This window comes from Phalaenopsis equestris, unplaced genomic scaffold (assembly GCF_001263595.1).
Source record: "Phalaenopsis equestris unplaced genomic scaffold, ASM126359v1 Scaffold000761, whole genome shotgun sequence".
Taxonomy (NCBI): Eukaryota; Viridiplantae; Streptophyta; class Magnoliopsida; order Asparagales; family Orchidaceae; genus Phalaenopsis; species Phalaenopsis equestris.
Window position 1 is genome coordinate 482,372 of NW_018165201.1, and position 23,418 is coordinate 505,789.

The 23,418-nt window shown below is 34.0% G+C and overlaps 1 protein-coding gene across 1 annotated transcript in view; it reads right to left on the reverse strand.

Moving 5' to 3' along the window:
- Positions 1-3,118: 3,118 nt before the first annotated feature.
- LOC110030892 (protein trichome berefringence-like 7) overlaps positions 3,119-23,418 on the reverse strand; it is a 41,117-nt gene continuing 20,817 nt past the window's right edge. Inside the window, exons 3-4 of the mRNA XM_020733867.1 lie at positions 12,054-12,331; positions 3,119-3,433 (exon numbers count right to left, since the gene is read on the reverse strand). Of these exons, the coding sequence (XP_020589526.1) occupies positions 3,423-3,433; positions 12,054-12,331 (289 nt within the window). The 3' untranslated portion in view covers positions 3,119-3,422. The remainder of the gene's footprint in view (positions 3,434-12,053; positions 12,332-23,418) is intronic.

The following is a 23,418-nucleotide window of genomic DNA, read 5'->3' on the forward strand; positions in this document are numbered from 1 at the left end:
TATATATGTGTGTGTGTGTGTGTGTGTGTGTGTGTCACGTATTCAGATCAGTTGTTCAGACATCTGCTTGTTAGTTGTTAGTCCCATCTGGTTTGGGGTTTGATTCCCCCCTAGTGGAGGGTGTGGTACTCAAATTATAGGCGCATGAGGAATGACCAGGGCTCGTATCATAGCCTCCGACCATTCCTGTAATGTATATATATCTTATTTGCTAGAACCAGGCAATCTTTTGCTTTTAAATAAGAAATAAAAAATATATATATATATATACACACACACATATACACACACATATACATATATACATATGGGAAAATTAAAACCAACAGCGTGTTAGATAGAATTTTCTTGACTTTTCGTCTTTTTTACAGCGTGAATCAAGATTTACTAAATCTGATTGTGAGACAGATTTATTTCATCATCGCTCGCAAACTCCATCTCTTCCGCACACTGGATTTGATAAATTATACTCAACGTAAATCTAGATTGCAACACAAATGATGAACTAAGAATTATATACTATTGAGGAAGAACTGTTTTCCAAGAAAAGTTTGAGATCATGTGAACCACGTTGAGGCAGCTACAACAACATGATGATGTAGGCAGTAAATCCAGTTAAAAGGCAAGAAAGAAATGATGACGATGTGGAAAAATTTAGGAAGATTAACATAAAAACCACTCAATTCTTAAGCATTTACAAATCTAACACCAAAACTTCACTTTTTACATGTATGCCATCTTTTATATACATGAAAAGATATATTTCACTTTCAATTAATATAATAATAACTATTTTTCGTTATATAAAAGATTTGGATAGTAAATATAGATAGTAAATTATAGGTGTAAGGAATGTTAATACATAGGAATTGGGTAATATGAATGTTAATACATAGCAATAGAGGGAGAAGAGGGAGATGAATGATAATATATAGTGTTGAATAGTGTTGATTATTCATAAGAACATTTCTCCTATTTATAAAGGAGGTAGTATAATAGTGATATTATATATTTTACCCTCATTTGGAAGAGGTCTGTACGGGAGTGTTTCTAGTATTTTACAAGTGTGGGCTTATCGCCTGGCTGCCTTTTGGGCTCGGTTGGTTAAGCTTAGTTGATTTGGCTCGAAGGGGTCAGCTTGGTTGGTAGGGCTTGGTCGGCTGATCTAGCTTAGTTGATTATATACGATCTCTGATAAATAGCCTTTGGGCCTTCGTTGGGTGGTCGGAGATATTTTATAGAACTGGTTCTTTTATTTGGCCGGCTCCACTGCAGATAGGCTATTACATTGAGTCCGCTTTTCCTACAGTAGATAGTTCAGACCCTCTCTTGTCTTGTTTCAGGTTGAATGACTTGTACTTAGATTTGCTGGTCATCCTCTTGTTTATCTTTTGGCTGGGTTGATTTTGACCTAGTTGACTTTGTTCGTCCAGCTAGGAGGGTCTCATAATCTCCTTGCAGTGGATCTGTCTCTATTGTATCATTCTCTTTTAAACCATTAGATCACTATTAGTGCAGATACTTTTTCGATATGTGTATGACCTTCAGAGAGACTGCTCCACCAACAGACCATGGAACGCGCAATATATATTGGAATGATTGGTCAAATGCTAGATGAGCCTCCTGGCCAACCTCATGTGCCTAATAATTCCATCCCACATGTGGCGGGATCAAACCCGTGACCCCATGGATCTTTCAAACTCGGCCAACCAAAGAGTCACAGCAGGCGACATTTATATGTGTACTAAACATTTGTATTGAATTAAAAGTTAATTTTTCTTCATTGTTAAGAATTATTTAGCACACAATATTTATTTTTAGGGGCACATGCATACAGACCACCCATGACATGCTATTCACAAATCAACAATCCTCTTTTATCCATTTTTCAAATACACACCACACAATTTTGATGAATTTACATATCTAACACCTAAACTTTATTTACAAATGCATGAAAAGATATAATTCAATTATGTAAAAATTAAAACAGTGATATTTTTATGTGACATGCAAGATTTGGGTGGTATAATTGTAAATAACAAAATTTAAATGTTAAATATGTAAATACATAAGAATTTGGTGGAAAATACAATTAAATACCCCTTATATACATATAACACTTCAATCTTTCACATCACCTCAAAAATACCACTTATCAACAGGGGGATAGTGGTATAAATGTAAATATCAAAGTGATGTTGTTAAATGTGTAAATACATTATAAGTATGCAAATCTTCCCTAACTTTTATTCACTTATCATTTAATCAATTTTACATTATTCTAACAATATCAAAGAGTAAAAATAAAGCAATAAATCCTCTAATTAGCTTCATGCTAGTTAATATTACTAGGGCCCGTTTGGGGTTGTTCATTCGGTGCGATGACGTTTTGAAAATGCACCCGACCTGTTTGGATAAACTGCGTTTTGGCAGCTTATGCGTTTTGAAAAGGCTGAAAACAGTGTTTTCAAACCTCACCTATCTAGGTGTGGTGACAGCTTTCTGTCAGACCTCACCTATCTAGGTGTGACAGTAGCTTCCTGACAGTAGTCTGACTTTTCCAAAAAAAAATAAAAATTTGCAATAGCCACCGCATCTAACTTATCAGCAAGTTATTTTTAATCAGCTTATCAGCAGATTATTCAATAAACTGCAACTACCCAAAAAAAACCGTAAATTTCAACCAAGTCCAAATATTTATTTTGAAATAACTCACTGTAAAATTAGAAATTTAAACCACTAACCAACAAAGAAATTCAAACTCTCACTCGTAGGAGGAAATATTACGTGCGGATAACACACATGCAGATTCCTCGTATTGTGATGTTATCGTAGCGAACACCATCACAAAACCATCAAATCCGCACTTACACTGTCCGCCGCGCGTAATATTTCATCCAATTACAGACAACTTCCTCGAAATATTAATAAAAATAAATCACTTGACATCTCATGATTTTTCATTAAATGATAAAAAATAACAAATTTGTGAATAAATACACGCCAAATCAGAACAAAAAAACAAACCTGAACAATAATCAAGGAATAAGCTGCTCTTAAGAGGGGGGGTGGTATGAACAATGTTTAAAAATGAATAAATAAATGAATGAAATTTAAGCTTTATACGAACCATGTATATCCTGTAGTATTTTCTTGTAATGCTACAGATCCCCTACACGCACAAATAAAGATTTAAAAAAAAAAAACTAAGGAATTTCCACTTCGCACGTGCGAATCAGCTCTCTGGTCTGCTTTTTCTTTTTTATTATTCCTTCTGAAAAAATAAGAGCTAAAAAACACTACTGCTGCTGCTGCTGCTGCTGCTTTATAAAATTTTGCGGGAAGAATACCCAAAATAGAATTACAAGAGGGGGGGTAAGTGCAAAAATGGTCTTCATGCTAATGGTTCGTCTTTGAGATTAGTGCCAGCCTGCATAAGATATAAGTGAAATCAAAAATAAAATAATAATAATAAAATAGTTGAATGCATTTTTCTACAAGCTAATGATCTTGATTGTTATGTCATCATAACGAATATGATCATAACGAATATGCATAATAAAAGAGTTCTTAGAAGGTAACGAAGAGATGTTGTAACATGACAAAAGAAATAAAGTAGGCATTAATTCCCAAAATCTTACGTTCCCAACCGCATTCCCGCATTCTCAGCCTATTCCTAAACTACTACATCCCGCGTAACTCCATCATGCATGGCCACCTCATTTTCGTCCGAGTCGAGCAAAATTCTGTGCCCGATATAATCTCTCTTTTCTCACAACTGCTCAACCGTCGAGTATTACTGAGTAAGAAAAATACTTAAAAATTTTTGCATCTAAATTAATGTTGGTTTGTAATTTTTTGCAAATAATACACTGATTTATATATTTTTGTGCAGGAAAATCCTCAGACTGTTTTTTATACATAGCAATACAAAAGTACTAGCAAAGAGGCCCAAAGCCAGATCTTGAGTGCCACGACTCTAACATGAAGCGCCATAAGACTATGGGTCTGTTTGGTTCTGATTTTTTGGGTGCGGCGCGGCCTTCTGCGACGAAATTTCGGCCGCGGCACTGTTTGGAAGAAGGCTTCGCGGCAACGTACCACGAAGCTTGGGAGAAAGCGGGCTGCGGGATAAATCCTGCTGCCCCGCTTTATCGAGCGGCTTTTACCTCGTCGCCCCGCGCTCCTGGCGATCGATCCTCTACTATCCCAGAACTCCCATGGTGTCGCCGTCCGCCCATATTTTGCGAAGCAGGGAGGTCTCTCCCTTCTATGCTCTTCCCATCTCCATTCCATCCTTCTCCCACGGCTTTCTCTTCCATCAGAAGAGCTGAGCCCTTGTTATTCGAGTTCCCCAGCCTTTCAAGTAGGGCGGCTTTCTTATGTTCGCATCCTTCCCTTATGGACGAAGATCCCGGTCTGACTGCCATTGATTACGGGTAAGACATTAAAAATCTTGGGTTCACATGCTCTATGCTTTTCTCCATGAAACTGGTTTTGGCTTTTATCTGCAATTTTCACATTTCTTTCACTTTGTTTCTCTCCATGAAATATGTGTGTTTAGTGGTTGCTTTCCCTTTTTTGCTTAAAGTGTGCTGTCTTGACAAAATGCTCATCTCTGAGGATGAGTTTTATAGGCTAGCAGATTCAACTTTATATATGAAAGGGTATTACAAATTAATTTTCATAATTATGCTGTGGTTGAAATTGAACTAGTTCAAATCATGATTTTTGCTATAATGCTCAGCCTGATTAATAGTGATTTGACCTTAATATTTATATAACAAACTTGAGATGTCTTTATTGTTTGACTACCATATTCCATAAAATATATTTATTACAAATAGGATTTGCAATTACATATTTAAATTTTTTACATATATACATAAATTTTTTAAACAGTTTTACCAAACAAGAGTAGCTTGGTCATTTCTCCAGAAACAACTGCCCCACTGTTGTTTTCACACAGCTGCACTAAACAGACAGCAAGTTTTCTCACAGCTACTTCCTAGCAGCAGCTTTCTGGCGCTACAGTTGAAAAGTTGAGAAGCTGCAGCTGCGCCAAACAGACCCTATATTTTAAGTGCCACAGCGCTATCGATACCAAAGCAACAAGCCAAAAAATAGATTATACAATGCCTCGACCCTAAAGACTCATCGCTGCAACGCCACAAATCAGACGCCGCAACGCTACGACCCAACAAGAATGGTTATTTAGTTGGAATTCAAAATCAAGGGAAAAATTCACGGTTATGAAGGGGGAAGACTAAAAAGGCAATCTATTGTAGTCTAATGGTGTCATTGTGTTGTATTGCATATATATGAGTGTAGGAGTGGACTAAGTAAATATGTAATGTTTATCATGTGTGAGTGAGTAGTGTATGTGGTTGTGGAACTGGAAAAGATCAAGAGTGGATTTAGTCTTCTAGATCTAAATAAAGTTCTATTTCTTCTAAATTATCATCGCTTATTCTGTATTTTCATATTCTAATGTTTGTTTCCTTCTATCATATGTAGAAATTAAGTTTATTCTCTCTGACAAGTGTTTATCATGAAATATTATGTACTTTGTGCATTGGTTTGAAATTAAATAGTTTTATAATTGTTGTGTTATCTTGTGTGCTTCATTTACTTATATTTTCGTCAAATATTAGTTGATATTAATTGTGATCTAGCAATTTTGATGGAAATAAGAGGAATAGTAGGGTTGACACTCAAATCTTTGATAGTATAGATATATAGTTATTAAGGATTTGCAATCTTTTGGGGAAAAACAAAACCTTGGAGATTTTTACGAGGCTTAGGCAACTAAACTATAATATGAAACATTAATGTTCCTTACGTCTCGACAGAGATTAAAGAGTAGAGGTAGGGAAACCTAGCACAAATTTGCATAAACTTTAAATACTTATGAGTTCAAAGAACCATTGTTAGTTGAAATGCTAAAAATAACTTCTTCTGCTTTTCTTAGAAAAATTCAAAAATATTAATTTTTCAATTGGATAAAATCTGATTTCAAATAAAATTAGTGCTCGATCTAAATTTTTATGTCGATCATCATGGGAATGATCTCATACTTATCACTTAATTATTTGGTCGATACGTGCACTTGGATACACCGTGTTTCAACCGATCAAGTATCAGCCTATTTGCCAGATTCGGTAGTTCTAGTGCTTCGCAAGTTGAAATAGTTGGAGGTGCTTTCCTGATTGGAGGACTTTCATGCAATTATTCCCTTTCCAAGGCTGTTTTTTTATGATTGCCTTTCTAGGCACAAATACCCTAATCGACGATTTCCTTGTGAATGCCAGCATTGCCGCTGATGATGCGGCATGGGAAAAACTTATAACATTGTAAGTGCATAATATTAATTTGTTGTGAATGATAGATCCAGTTATCCAAAAATTGTATGCTATAAAATATTTGACAAGATTTGCACATATTAATCGATGCATGTTGTCCTTCGGAAAAACGCTTCGGTCTTATCTTTTCACAACAATAATCCTTACCATTTTTGAAATATCGTGCTAGTGATTTTGCAAATTTAGTGATTGATAACTGCTTATAACATTCTTAGTTTATTGCAAGATTGCAAACATAAATTTTAAGATATCTGCATCACTGGGCGATTCATACAGATCCAAAAGGTTAAAGTTTTACTATGGTAATCAATTTCATTCTGATATTTTTAGTGGTTTTTTTCATAGGTCTGGCCGAATGTAGCTCAAGATATGTAGTTTTATGGTTACTTCTGCAGATTTCTTTTTAATGTTTGAATGAACAACTGATACAGAATCCAAAAAAGAAAAAAGTTCAGTATAATTTTTTAAATGTATTGTTATGGGTTGGTAGCTTAGATTTTATAACTTTCTAGCTATACATTCTGATTTTATTATTTTCTGAATTAGATATTTGGATTATCTATATGATAATTGTTTACTGCATCTATCTAGTTCTTACGTTTACATCAAAACAAGCATATGTATGCCCAAAGGAGTATCGCAATCTAAGGCGGTGTATGACTGAGACTTGATTTTACGATTTGATATACAATTTTATAGGTTGAAAATGTATGCCCAAATGAGTAACCTTAGCAATTTGGATTTTGTATTTTAAAAAAGATGGATATTCAATTGGTTTTAGTTCTATAGATTTAATTTTTTTTTATAATCAATTAGAAATTTATATTATGGATATTCGATCTGATCTACAATTTTAATCCTTAAAAGGCATTGAAAGCTTAGCCCGGACGAAAAAAACGTTTAGGAAATTTTGAATAAACTATTTTGTGTCCCTTTTTAATGATTTTTTTGCATCCGTCACAGGACAAGTGTTTCGGTTACTGCATGGCCCATGGGTGAAGACAATAGGTAATACAACCAACACAGTGATACCTAGTCATGAATAACACACCATTTGCATGAGGAAAATGATACAAAACTCTTGTAGGATAAAAAATAGAGAAAAAATCCATAAGCACATAAACCAAAACCAAAAAAATTGTCCAATAAGTTCAAAAGAAACATTTTTATATGTTTCTATGCAAATTAACCCTAACAATAATTTAAATAACGTAATTTGGGACTCCTAAGGGGGTCAGCCAGCCCTTCGAGGCGGAACTAGCTTGAACCACTCTCCCCTGGACTGTTTTGATCCCCCGTGTCTGAACAGGACATCGTGGGATTTCCCATGTCATAGGTTGTGCTTTTTCTTCATGTATAATAAATGTGTGCTTTTTCTTTCCTCTCCTGGTCATGAAGACTTTCAATCTCTACTACTCTAATCTCGGCATCAGTTCTAAACTCAGTAGAGGAGAGTATCGACACTAACTACAATGGTGTGAGGAGATTCCGCCCAAACACAATCTCAAAAAGACTAACCTATGGACTGATTGATGAAACGATTATAAGCAAACTCAAACTAATAGAGAATAAAATCTTATTGTCTAATATTCTTGCCCACAAAAGACCTGAATAAATTACCCCAATTGCAAGTTACCACCTTTGTCTATCCATCCTTCTGCGGGTAAGCTGCTGAATTGAACTGATATCTTGTACCAAACTTATCACATAGAATCTTTCAGAAATGACCGAAGGACTTCATATCCCTATCTGAAATGATGGTCACAAGCACACCATGTAGGCAGATTACCTCTCTAAGGTACAAATATGCAATGTGTGAATTATATCATTTTGTGGCAAGCTACAAAGTGCACCACCTTAGAGAAACGATCAACCGCTATAATAACAAAGCCCTTATTTCATCGTGTTTGAGGCAAACCCACCAAAAAGTTAAAGCTCGCGTTCACCTAAGACAGCTTCGGAATAAGTAGGGCCATATAAAGACCCATATTTTATCCTCAAGTCTTGGCTAAATGATATATTCTGCACAATCCGATGTCTCTCCACTTCTCGTACTAGTTTGAGCCAATAAATGCTCTTTTTCACTAAATAAAGTATATTTTCACTGCCAAAAAATCCCAACCGTACGTCTATTGTGGCACTCCTATAAACTAAATTCCATTAGTAAACTCCTAGGAATGCACAACTAGTTTTAACAAAATAAATAACCATCGGATTCATGGTACTGGTTGTATGGCCAATCCCGACAATGAGTTCAAATCTTCTGATATTCAATATCAGTGGCATAAAAATCTTTCAACACTTAAACACCAACTATATTTGACTGTGTGATAGCAACTATATTCAACTGCGTGATAGTGATCAACAAGTGAAAATGACTCAATGTATCAACCACCTTATTTTGACTTCCAACTTTAAACTTGGGCACAATATGAAAGGAATAAAAAAACTCCACCCAAGAGGCATGTCTAACCTTTCAACTTGTTCTAATTATTTAGGAACCTCAAAGCTTCGTGATTAATGTAAAGAGTATACTTACTTGTCAGCAAATAATGACTTCAATGATTGAGAGTTCTCACAGTGGAAAAAACTAATTATCATAGATAGAGTACTTTCTTCTAAACTCATTTAACTTTTCACTGAAGAGAGCAATAAGATGTCCGCCTTGACACAATACAACTCCAATTCTCACATTTGATGCATCACACTCTATCTCGAACACCTGATTATAATCTGAAAGAGCTAGAATTGGGGCTTGAGTAACCTATTTCTTCAAAATATCAAAACTAATGTATGTTTCATCTGACTAGGTGAATCTATCTAATTCGAGAAGCTCCATCAAGGGTGCTACTATCTAGCAGAAATTTCTAATAAACCTCTTATAGAAAGATGTCAATCCTTAATATTGGCTTGCTTGAGTGAATGACATTGAACCGAGCAAGTTGATAAATGCTTAAGACTTGGCTGAATCAATCTTAATGCCAGGTGTTGATACGCCATATGGAGGGAAACAAGCCTTTGCAGTCAAAAGCTGACACTTCTTTGAGGGACCATATAACTTGGCTATTTGAAGCACCTCAAAAACCTTATGTAAGTATCATAAGTGATCCTCCATAGTATTCGTTTGCTCTGATTCATGCATATGATGTATGAAATACTTATGATGAATGTTTGTTACAACAAATATATTTAAAAAATATCACAAGTGATATTATATGTAGACTATTACAAGAATACATGCAAGTATGGATGATAGAGAATAATATAATTCCTGACTTCTGGTATTCAAATGAAGTCAGGACTTTTGAGGATTGCTGGGATCAGGCAGGGACGAAATGTGGGATACCGTTAGTAACATTGGGTTATTGATAAATGCTATGTTGGGAGGAACCCAGTCTGTATCGATAATTAATGTAGTCTTTAGGACTGACTGATGAACTATAACAAACAAGATATAGAAATAGTTGAGACTTATACAATTACAAGTGACATTCATATAATTAGATTGATGACACTTATGAATATGCTTATGATCACATATGAATGGATGAAAATGTTTTATATTAAAATCATAATTTCTTGCATTACATGTCTTTTCTTTTACATGTTTAATATGATTAAAACATCTTGTGACATGTTTTGTAGACATGTACATGGGTTACATATGAGCATACACATTATTTCTTTCTTGTTTGTAAAATTTTATTTTAACCTTGATTATTTCATTGAGTTTGTTGTAACTCATTCTACGTTGTTGACTTCAAGAAGGGGTAAGCACCAGGGCGAGTAGCCAAGTGTGACATATACAAATTTTGTATTTTATAGTTTTGGGAGCTTATATAAACTTTTGAGTACGTGTTTTTATTATGTTAAATTTAGCAGTTCTGTGCGTGTGTATTTTGGTGATATCATTTTCCATGCTTCTGAGTACATGTGAATGTGAATGAATTATAGAATTAAATATATTATGTATATCTGCAATGATTTAGTTAGACTAGTTCATCACCCATTGAGTTATGATTCTGCGAGTCAGGGCGAATGCTGGTGAAAATTTAATCTGAGTGAATTTTCCATCTTTATCTCACCGCAGTTAACCCTTAAGGAGAGTCAGTTGTGGTGTGACATTTGCCACCTTTAAATACTTATTTACATATGCTTAACTTCCGAACAAGTAAAGCTAGCGACTTTATTGATTCATCACGATACTACAACATTTTTCTATATTCTTGTGTATGTTGATGATATTTTAATCTCTAATAATGATAATAATGCCATTCACTGGATTATTGCTCAACTTAACAATCGATTTCATTTGAGGAATCTTTGTTCTCTAAACCTGTTTCTTGGCATTCATGTCCAATAGACATCCGATGGTTTGCATTTGAATCAAACTCAGTATACCCATAAGCTGCTTACCAAGTTAGATATGTCTGAGTGCAAATTTGTTCTTACTCCAATTCCAATCAAAATATCTCCTGAAGCACAGATTTGTAGGGCTTACTCTCAGTTTAGTCTCTATCTTCATTTTGTTGGGTCTCTTCAATATCTTATGCTACTTAGACCAGATATTACTTATACCGTCAACAAGCTATGTCGACATATGCAAGCTACACAAACTAACATTTTCAAGTTTTTAAACAATTACTTCACTATATTAAGGAGACTCTCAAACATGGTCTACCAATCTATGGAGGCTCTCTCATCCTCTAATCTTTCTGAATTTCCAATTGGGCAGGAGATCTGCTTGATAGGAAATTGACTACTAGTTATTGTTCCTTTCGGCAGAACTTATTTCTTGGTATGTTAAAAAGCAATCCATTGTTGCTCCATTCTCAACAAAGGCAGAATATCAGGCTCTTGCCACAATAGTCGCTGATGTTTTTTCGGCAACAAAGTTTGATTCAAAATTTTGGTATTTCTACCTCTGAATGTACTAAATTATACTATGATAATATCTCAGCACTAGCTTTAGCCAACAATCTAGTTTTTCATCCCAAACTAAGCACATTGCATTGATTTTCACTATATTTGGAATTACATCAAGTCCAATGATATTATTGTTCATCACATCAACTCCTAAGTTCAAATAGCTGATATTTTTACTAAAGCTCTTTCAACTTCTCGTTTCAACATCTTCGAGACAAGCTAACAGTCCATGCTTGACCTCTTAGCTTGAGGGGCAGTAATAAGCCTATGAATAATGATAAGTTATTGTAATCTGCTGATATTGTGTTCTGGTTATCCATATGCGCACACAACAAGGAGCAGCCCTATATTTCTGGATTCAATCACAGCTATTCATATATAACTATTTGGTTTGATCTTTATCTCTATCCATAACTGAATCTGCAGTGGTCCAGGAGTTGTCTCCTTCCACACACTTCTTCTATGAATATAAATATTGAATGTATCTGTCTAAGAGAGGGACGATGAGAATGTAGTTCTGAATTTCTATTATGCTCTTAATTTCATGTTTTCCTTTCAGTTGTGAACTTCTGCATTCTTAGTTTTGCTGTTTCTGCATTTTAGTTGGAATTCAAAAAGTAACTATTGAGATTATTACTATAAACATTTAGCATATATGATAATATTAATATGATAGCAATTTGAAGCATGCTAGTCTTACAATTCATCTTACAAAAGAGCAAGCAACCCATTTTATAACAAAAAAACAAAACAGGAACTTACTGTCTTGGGAAAGAGACGCAAATACAAGTTCATTCCAAGCATCCGGCACGCCGGGAAGACACCAATGGCTGCAATCAAGAATGGATGAAGGATGACTCCATGGGCCTATATGGGCATCGCTACGATATGCTCCCATCATAGTAACATTGAGAATGGTGACTGGGACATTTATTTTTGCTACCACCTCATCTATAATGTCTGTGAATTCGCTCCTCAAATTCCCTTTAGCCTCTAATGTCGGTCGCTCCGTCACTTCACAACTTTTTTGACCTGAACCACTGAAAAATCAGAGTATTTACATAGTCAATCACCTTAAACTTTCCAAATTATCTTGCAGGTATGGCAATAAACAATATAAGCGAAGACAAATGGAACAAAGCAAGTAGAATATAGCACAATGTTTTATAAAAAACTACATGATTCGCTGTTTATTGCATTTCCATCAATGTCTCTTATGTATCATATTTCTGAGTTGGTTTAAGCGATTGATAAAAGTTCCTATCCATAAGAAGATAAGAAGAACAATCTTAACTTGTCCTTCATTCCAGCTTAGCCACCAGGACTTCACTACTTGCTTGACACATACATCGTTCTTGACATCAAATCACCTTCGAATTCCAAAGAAATGAATTGAAAACCTTTTCGTCTTTCCCATGGATTTGAATCAGAAAGGCAATAAGAAGTTTTTGAAATAGAACAAATCAATGACAACAGAAACTTTCCCATGCATGAATTGAAGAGAGAGCATGCTTCCTTAACAAGAACTAGCACAAGTCTTTCTCCTTTTCTCCCTTGTTTTTCACTTTTTCACAACATAAATGAACCTTTTTTAATCCCAACTAACAAATGAATTTAAATTATAAAAACATATGCTTCTGTATATGGGCACCTCGCCATAAACTTATTTTAGTGATCCACTGCTCTTCAAAAACTTAGTCTGAAAAAAATTGATGCAGATTGACATAGTGGAGGATTTGCAGAAAGCATGAATAGTTTAGAAAAGATGGGGGAGGGAAAGAAATCTAAGAACACAATTTACGAGGAGAATGAACATAGCATGCAGTCTAAGAAGAAGAGATCAAACAAAGCATTATTTCACTCAATAATCATAATGTGAAATCCTCAAACAAACTATTACACGACCTTTAGACCTCTTCTATTTATAATAAAAAACCCTAATAAGTTAAACCTAAATCATCAAACATTTCTAACACGCAATTAAAATAAATACAGAAAATGAACTAAAAAAAATATAACAATTCAACTAAAATTCAAGATTGTATAATATTACTCCTACAGTGAAAAAACATGCTCCAAAGAGCTTGATCTTACTTGAGAAAAAATTGAAAGGTCTTAAATTATGATGCCAAAGTAGTGAAATCCTCATTTTGGGAACACTCCCGAAGAAAATATAAATGGAAAGCATCTCAAAAATGAAAAGACAAATGAGACATTTTCCCACTTCGCATACACACAGATATATATAGATAGATATCTATATCTATATATATCAATATCTATATCTATATATATAAATATATATATCTAATTCATTCATCAGAGGAAATCTTTGAATTTAAAAGTTGCATTGCATTCAAAAGGTTAAAAATTCCAAGCATAAATTCTTTTTTTATAAATGTTTTATAAATAGAGCTTGCAAGAACGAAGTACACAAAAAGTCATGAGAATATCATGAGCTAACTGATTTTAAGGAATAACCAATAGATAATTTTATCAAAACTCATATTTTAACATTGTATTGTCTCTAGAAATCTCCATGGGGCCTATTTATACTCATCAAATCATTATAGAATAATGCACAAAAAAATATGAGAATAAATACTAGAAATAGAATGCTACAAAGACGATCAATTGTAGCTTTAAAAAATAGGATATGAAAAGTAATATACAAAATATAACATGATAATATAAAATTAATTATTTTAAATATTTTTATTAAATGTATCATAGGATTAAATATTATATCACATACATATATTTTATAAAATAAATAGAATTATTGAAATAACTGACAAAAGGAAAAATGAATTACAAATTTGAAAGTACAAAGATTGTATGCTACTCAAATTAAACATCATGATAAAAGGCCTGAGGCGGGCGTCTCCGGCATGCGGGATATCCCATGATCCGCAAAACTGATGCAGATGTCTCCAGCATCTCGCAGACTCCCGTCTGCTTGACTAGACTGAACTAGTCCAAACCTTTTTTTTTTGTTTTGGGAGTGTCAGCCAATTCCTTTGCCCACTCATAGTTATCTTATTATTATAAATTCATTTTCATGGGAGTCTAAGATTAATTTTTAGTGAGTTTTTTGTCGGAACAGTCGTTGACATCTCCAAGTTTTCCTTCTAATGTTGTGTCCAAGGGCGAGTGCTGCTCTGACTATATCTCGTTCCGAGGCAGTGATTCTCCTCCAAGAATCAAGTGGTACTTCGGTTGCAACTCGCTCCCAAAGTGGTATTTATCCTCGGCTTTACCATCATTCACACTCCTCTCTTCCGACTTGATGCCACCTTATCCTTACTGCCAACACTTCTAAACCGCCTTCATCCTTGTTGTCCCCGCACAGGACAACACTCTGCTTGTTCTTCTACAGTTCACAACCATTCCTCTTCGTCCCTCACTTTCCCAGCCCTCCACTTCACTGCAACTACTGTTCCAAGACTTCTGCCTCGCTGCCATTGCAATTCTAGCCCCTCCTTTGCCAAATTCCAATAAACCAACAACCCATTCCAACCACCTACCACCATTCAGCTAAACCCCACCACACACGAATTGGATCATAGTATGAGTTTGTGTTGTGTTTCTGTATTTTCCATTTTAGTGTTTGTTTGATTATAACCAACTATTTGATTTTTTCAGTAATAATATTTGTGTTCCTATTATTATTTGATATTATACTAGTCTAACCCTGGTCATAACCCCAACCCATACCTAACCCCACCTTCACACAAAAATTTTTCTTTTTGCTGATTTTTCAAACCGGTCACTCAAAAATTTTCTTTTCCACCCTACATTATCGCTATACACTTTTCATCTACCCAAACCTAAACTCCAATCACTACACCAAAAAGACAATTGTCGGAGACCTATTTGAGAAAAAAATGCACAATCTTGGCTTCATAAAATCCGCTAAGAGATGTCTGAGAACCTTCTATATAGGATGTGTGACAAAAAATCCTCCAATTGCAACAAAGCTTGCCGTCTTTGAGAGGAAACAATATGGGAGGATCATTCATAGCCACAACAGTGATTTGCTAGATCAAAAGAATACAGTGAATCATTTCCACTAGGCAAATTTCAGAGATGAAAAACCACTGCCTTGAAGACATGGCATGAAATATTAGAGAATCCAAGATTTTTAAATAAAAGTAGAAGTCATATTTTGACAGCCACATGGATCGGATGAGTTCATCGAGTGGTTTTAGAGAGTGAAATGTGTCTTTGAGTGATAGGATGTCCCACTTGACTGAATGGTGGAACTACCCGCAAGCATGTTAAGGAATAGTGCATCTTTTTTATGGGAGAACTCAAAGATTCTTTGCTAGTGAGATGGGAATAGTAAAATTACTACTTGTTCTTTAAGATAAAATGAGAAATACAACGCTGGTACCTACCAATTCATTACAAACAGAATGTTCAGACCCAAACTTCAAAAGTGAGAAAGATAACGTCACAGGATGACCAATACAATTAAAATACAGAGTTCAACCCCATGATCAAGTAGCAAGGGTATACCCAGCCAAACATGAAGGCCAACCTCGCCTGAGGAGACTAGTTTCGAGTAGAGAGCAGGTTGAACCAATCCGTATCGCCAAATCCATCAAAGCGACAAGGAAGTATTTCAAGTATCACGGGTTTGGGCATATTGAATCAGATTGTCCAACTAGGAGAATGATCTATTTCGCTGAGCAGGGAGCAATCGAAAAAATAGACAATAACATAGTAAATACTGAAGAAAGTAAGGACACAAAGGAGGTGCACTAGAATCCAATTGCCGAGGGAGAAAAACATGTAGGTCAGGCTAAGCTTATGAGAGAGACTCCAACAAAATTAACTTGGCGGTCAGGATGAACTTAAGTCCGAGGATCCGACACCAGAAATATGACATCATGTAAGAGACTTTCACGCTTTTCAGATATATAATCTACTTTCTGAGTTGCCCTTACTAAGGGTGGTTCAACATGTCAAAAATGAGACTCTTTGTACCACTTCTGGAAGACTATATAAAATCATTTGGATAGTAGAATTAATTTAGCAGTGTATTCATCGACAATTGATTAGATAGGATGGATAATCTGCAGTGTTGAATTCACCTTAGGATCTCTGAAAAGAAGAACATTCTATAGTGGAATCCAAATGCTTTATAAGAAAAAAAAGAGACCTTTCCTCAGTAATTACACTTCAGTGTGGCCCAGTCTGTCCTAATTGTCGTTCTAGAGTTAACTTTTCCTAACAACTTGTTTATCAGCTATATTTAGCCGAGAACCAAAAGTGGGAGAAGCATATTATAGATTTACTCAATTGGGATTTAGCCCGTAAGAATCTATGCTGATATGTAGCTCCAGCATAGGTTGTGACAAAATGGATGGATATTTATACTATCAAGCTGTGCTTTGGAATGAAAATGCCTACAAAATTGACGTACTTGTGATATTTCTGCTACCTTCAATGGGGTCGACCTGAAACTATGAGGAGGTAGAAGCTTCGACGGATGTGGGCATCTCGCTCACACAAGATTTCCTAGGATCTATAGAACTAATACGAGCGCCTCCCACGCATGGGATTTCTTGCGACCCACAAACTCCTGTCCGCTTGCCTGGATGGAACCAGTCCAAGCATTTCACTATTTTGGGAGTGTCTATTGGTTCCTTAGCCCGCTCCTAATTATCATATTATTATAAATTCACTTTTGTGAGAGTCTAGGGTTATTTTTTGTGAGTTTTCTGTTAGAACAACAATCAGTGTCTCCAAATTTTCCAATCTAGGGTTCTATTTAAGGGCGACTGTTGCCCCAGTTGTATCTTATTCAGAAGTGATGATTCTTTTCCAAAGGTTAAGCGGTGATCTGGCTATATCTCACTCTCGAGGTGGTATTTATCCGCGACTTTCCCATCCTCCGTACTCCTTCCTTCCGACTTGTTGTCGCCCACTTCTGCCTTCTCCTTCCTGTCAGCACCCCTAAACTGCCTTCGTCCTCGCTGCCCTGCACAAGACAACACTCTTGCGATCCCGCAGTCCACTGCCTTCCTCTTCGTTGCCCCTCATTTTCCTAGCCCTCCGCTTCTTTGTCGTTGTTGTTCCAGGCCTTTCGCCTCACTGCCATTGTAGTTCCAACCCCTCCTTTGTCGTTTCTAGCAACCCCACAGCCCATTTCAGCTACCTAACACCACTCCCTGACCTCCTAGCCAACCCCCACCACCCAGGGATTAAACCTTAGAATGATTTGTGTTATGTTGTTGTATTTCATATTTTAGTGTGTGTTTTGTTGTAAATGCCTAATTGACTTTTTCAGTAATAATATTTGTGTTTTTTTTTTTTTTTGAGAAAGGTGAGCTCATAGGACAATATGTGCTATTATAACCCATAATCTCACGGTGGAAAACTACAACCACAACCACTATGTCGCGGGTAAATGTACACATAATATTTGTGTTTCTATTATTATTTCAGATAATTCCGATATCAAGGCCATTTCTATGTAAAATAGATAATGGTTGATGAAAGCCTTTTGATTGTAAACAAAGTTCAAATTAATGTAAGTTAATTACAATTTTAAAATTAAAACCTAATATATGGACTAATAATATAACATGATGCTAATAAAAAAAAATAAAAATAAAAATTGTTTCTTCTACATATTACATTACTCGAGAAAGAGGAATATAACTTTCTTAAGATGATTAACTATCTAACTTAGAAGTCCTAATTCCCATTATCTTTTTGTGAAAAAAGTTGAGCCAGGACACCTATTTCAGATAAATCAGAATGCAATATATTAAGTCCAATTTTGCAGGAAGATTTACTCTTTATCTCACAAAAAAATAGTAATGTGCAAAATTAATTTGTTGTAAATTAAGTTGTCTTACAATTTGATTACAAAAACTATGTTATAGTTTAAGAATTAAGAAACATTTTGGTATTAAAAAAGCAGCTTGTGATATGCTTACCTAAAATGTAATATATGAAGTAGCCTTTTATAATATCATGTATATATTTATTTCACATGTTCCCTAAGCCACATGTGTCTCTTGCATGTATACATGCGTTGGCCTCATATTTGTCCAACGCAAATACAAAAGGCATTTAGAAGATTTTGTGCTTCATAGTTTTGCAATCATTCTATTTCTTCTAATTTTGTCATTTTACCTTATTATAGCCCATTTTATATGCACTTATTTATTTTTTGATTATTTTACAATCAAAAGCAAATTTTCATTATACTCCAAATGCTCTTTAATTATATAGATAAGTTCGGATGTTCTAGAAATGTTATAATTTAATTTATAGTTTGAATTTAATTAAAAAAATAATATTATATAAAACTCAAAATAAATTATGAGTATATTTATATAATTCTATCATTTTTTAATTTGTCCTTAAACTATTTAAATGCATGTAGTATTGTTTTAAAAGAAGTATAAATTATTTAATACATATATATACTTTCAATTTTTTTGGGTAAACCATTACACTCAAAATTCACTCAAAATTATAATCAGAACATTAAATTTTATTGTTTCATTATGATTATAATTTATTTTACAATATAAAGCAAGTACATGAAGATATGACACTCAATAAGATGCAATGGAGAAAAAGGATTCATGTAGCCAACCACTTAGTGGGATACAGGCTTGTTGTTGTTACAATATAAATTATTAAATATCAATATGATATATGAAACATAATAAAAACAAAAATATTTGTATATGCTTATATCTTTTTTTATCTTTATTCTAAAGTTTTTAAATGAATACAATATTATTTTTAAATATTTAAAATTATTTAGTTCGTATTACAATCAAAACTAACAAAAGTTTTTTACAAAAACTTTAATTTAAACCAATTATTGAAAAAAAATAAAATCTTGAACTGTTAATTTTAAATGTCTAAAAAATTTCATCTCATACTTTGATTACTTGAAGAAGAGGGAAGAAGATGGGGAGAAGAACCATGAAATAGAGCCTATTAGGAAGAGAAACCAGACACATTCTAGGAGAAAGAAGCCATGCAAAACACCATTGTCATTGAATAATAGCAATCTCAGTCTTACTATAATATGACTTTTGATTCTCTATTTATAATAGAATATCCTACTTAAGACTAACTAATCAAACTAACGGTACAATGACAAGTTACCAATCTATTCATGAAAACTAAAATGAACTAATTAAAATTTAGTTAGTGTACAGTCAGTTTGATGATCCGATTAGGAGAATATATGTTTTAAATTAGACTTATGTTAAGAAAGGCAGAGGAAGACCTAGGAAGACTTGGTCTTATTGTATAAAAATGATCTTAATTAAACTAAATGAAAATATGCCACTAAATAGGACGCAATGGAGAAAAATGATTCGTGCAGCTGACCCCACGTAGTGGGATTAAGGCTTTGTTGTTGTTGTACGGTTAGTTTGATTGTATGACATTCCAAGTTGTACAAAAGAGTAATGGTTTGCTGTTCAGTAAGGGTTGTACAGCTTCATAAAGTCAAGTAATCCTATAAAGCTAGTTCATCTAAGAACAAAGCATCATGTAATTTGCATAGTAATGTTATAAATAAACTGAACTTAAAATACAAGAATTTGTAGCTAAGAACAGCCCTTTTGGTCCCTAAATTTATTAAATTTAAATCTACATTTCCTGTTGCCAATTATAAGTCGTATCACAAATACTTTTCTCAGCAAATGATGTTCACTTATTTACCTTAAAAAAATTCAAGTTCAAATGTGGCATAAGAAGAAATATCATTCATTCATGTCAAATGTCATTGTTTCCATTTATTGAAGACTGGAAATAAAAATTAAGAGATTTAAATCCTAATCCCAAACAGATTTGAAAGCATTGGTAAATATTTAACATTACGATGACTAGATTTGCTCAATCTTAGTTTCTGTGTGTACACCACAAAGTTAATTTAATAAAATGTAATGTTCACAATAGAACGCAGACACGATATATCACACAAGCTCTGCTCGACGCATCCTGACCACAATCAAAATTGTTCATTTGTCGTTCATTTCCCAAAATGGAACACGCAGACAAGTTCAAAGGCTAAGATTATCTAGAAAAAGCCCAAAAAACATTCTAAAAATTAACCTGAGGATGAAGATGAGAATTTGACATGCATAGGACAAATTGACACACACACACACACACACAATGAAAGCAATTAAGTAGATTGAAATTTAAAATAGATTAAGGATATCTATTTTCACTTAAGAAAAGTTTCACTATAATTATTATCAAATTCCAAAAAATATCAAAATTTTTAAGAAAATCAAGTTAAAAAAGAGCTAACAGAGATTCAAAAATGAAATTTTGTGTGGATTTAATCTTCAACAGCAAATTAGGTAGTCAACAACAACCATCTGATAGTCTTCAACAGTAAATTTGGTTGTCTACAATAGTCATTTGATAGTCTACAATAGTAACTTGATGGTCTAAAGCAACATTTCATAAATGTCTACAAAAGCATCGTCTACGACAGCCACGTGCATGAAAACCCAGCCCGCCTTTCTTATGGTAGATTTAAAGACCACCAATTGCAGTATCGTAGAACATCTATCATACACATTTTCTTAGGAATAGTGGTGAAGCCTAATGTTCCCGCTAAACTCCTACTACATATAACCAATAATGACAAGCAAGCATTGAGAAGTGTACACAAAACATTTAATGATTTAAATAGAATATGAACAGAATATGAACATTTACAGGAAACTTGACAGCTCATCTACAAGCACAAACTAAACGTTGCAGCTACCAAAATGCTCATAAACAAAATGAAACTTAAATACGAATGGCAAATAGTTAGTAGTTATATTTTATTTATAATAAAAAAAAGTCTTTGTGGGGTCCATGTAGAAGAAAAGCTAAACATGAGCAAAATAGCTAAAACTTTTTATATTTTAAATGTGTAATGAAGGTACAACATATGCAATCATTTGAAGTTCAAAATGAGACTTTTCAAGCATCTTAATGATGAAACATCCACACAATTAAATCGGGAAAATTTCGAGTTTCCAATGAACATCACAAAGCAACCATTTTCAACTCAAATGTGATGCCCCAAAAAATCATGTAGACATTTTGGAGAGCAGTCCTCAAGAAAGATGCTAATCATTACTCTTGTAAGCCCAACTATAAGCATGCATTTCCTTTAAAAGGGTATCAACTATTTAAAAAATAAACTTTTTTACTTCGTATGAGTGTAACCATTTTCAAACAAAAAAAAATATTTGCGGCAATTTAAAAGTGTCATGAGCATTTTGTCAAAAAATTTGAACATTAAATCATTACCTTAGGAGGTGTACAACTAATCCAAAAATTGTGCTAAGCTGAAAAATACTAGAAAATATTCCGATAAATATATGATATAGTTCAAATCAATACGACAGCAATCCTAAAGGTTGAGGGTCTTTAAGAAGATATAAAAACATATTATCCTAAAACAAAAACAAAAGTGAGAGCGAGAACAAACTTTTTAAAACATTCATAAAAAGGCTTATAAAAATCAGCGCTCATGATTTAGCCGAATGTGAATCAATAACTATGCTAAACACTTGAACTTAACGCCAGAAAATGTTGCACGCACTACAACCAAGGAAAATTCAAATTGTCCTCCACTTCAATGACCAAGCAATATTTTTGAAAAGCAAACAATTACTTGAAATTTATAAGATTCTCTTTCAAGTCCAAACTCTAACTCATAATATGTTGTATGAGTTTTAGAGCAGGTTGCTTTACCTATAAGGCACAATTGTCAGTCTCAATAGTTGGTAAAAGGTGATAAATTTAAGCTTAAACTTGTAAAAAGCTAATGTTATATCTGGCATACATATATGAATATTCTCAAAGATCTCACATAGTAAGAACGTGACACATTCTTTGACTGGGTGAATTTGTTGCCAAATAAAATCACAATAAAAATTGTTATAATCGGGTCCCTAATTGATGGTTTGCTGTAAAATGATATTATTAAATTACGATTATGATCACAGCGCAAATGCTCTATATAGTGAATTCTTAAAAGGGCACAAAGCCTTTTATTAATTAAATCTTACAAAAAAATGTCTTCCTGGGCAAATATCCATCTAATGTCTATCTGACCCTCTTAAACAACACAACCCAAAATTACTATCAAGAGTTATTTGATCAAATTGAACTGACAGCTCAAGAAAACGAGAATATGAGATCTTGATTAGGATCATCATCATTCCCTTCAACATCAGCTCTAAGATGCTGATAGTACATTTTCTCAATCTAAAACTAAAATTATTGCTACTAAATACTTAAGCGTATAACATGTTGAAGGTTCTCTCTCATCACTAAGAGAGATAATTAACAAAGAGGTCTAATTCCTCTAGGAAGAATGAAACCAATTTATCAAATTCTTGTAAAACAATGGCAAGATCTATAGACACCGTCTTATCTAAAATCTAATCTATCTTTTAAAAATTTAACCTCGAACAAAACAACCTCAAAAGAATTGGGCATGAATTTGTTGATCCCATACTCAAGTTCAGACAAAGTCAATTCTCCTCATATATCCAACCAAAAAAACTTCACTTTGGGCAGCCTTGAAAGGTTAGACAGCTTTCCTATACCCATAATCCTAAGCCTGCACCACTATAACCATTTGCATGCTACAAGGATATTTTTTAGATGCATGAATATCAGAGCCCAAGAAATTCTAGCTACTGTTATGAAGGTAAAAAAATTGAGAGTTTTTGTTTGTTTCCTGGGTGAAATAGTGAAGAACATGAAGAAAAAGAGTATACAAGTACATTCCAGTAACAAGAATGTCGACAAAAATCAAACAAGATGCTAAGAACGATGTGCAGCATCCGGAAAAGACAGGCTTCAGCAAAACTTTCACCTCCAAATGAATTTTTACACCACCAAAGGTAGGTAAGAATTTAAGTTTTGTGCTCTAGTGGTATTTCTAGCCATCCAACTGTTAGTGCTTTATTCAAAAATGTATACCAAAAATAAAACAATTAAATTACCTGCCAGGCTTCAATTAACATAATTTCCAAGCTTCAACATAAATTTATGTGAAATTATCTAATGATAGAAAACACTTTGTGTAACTATAATTTTACAATCATGCAAGATGTTG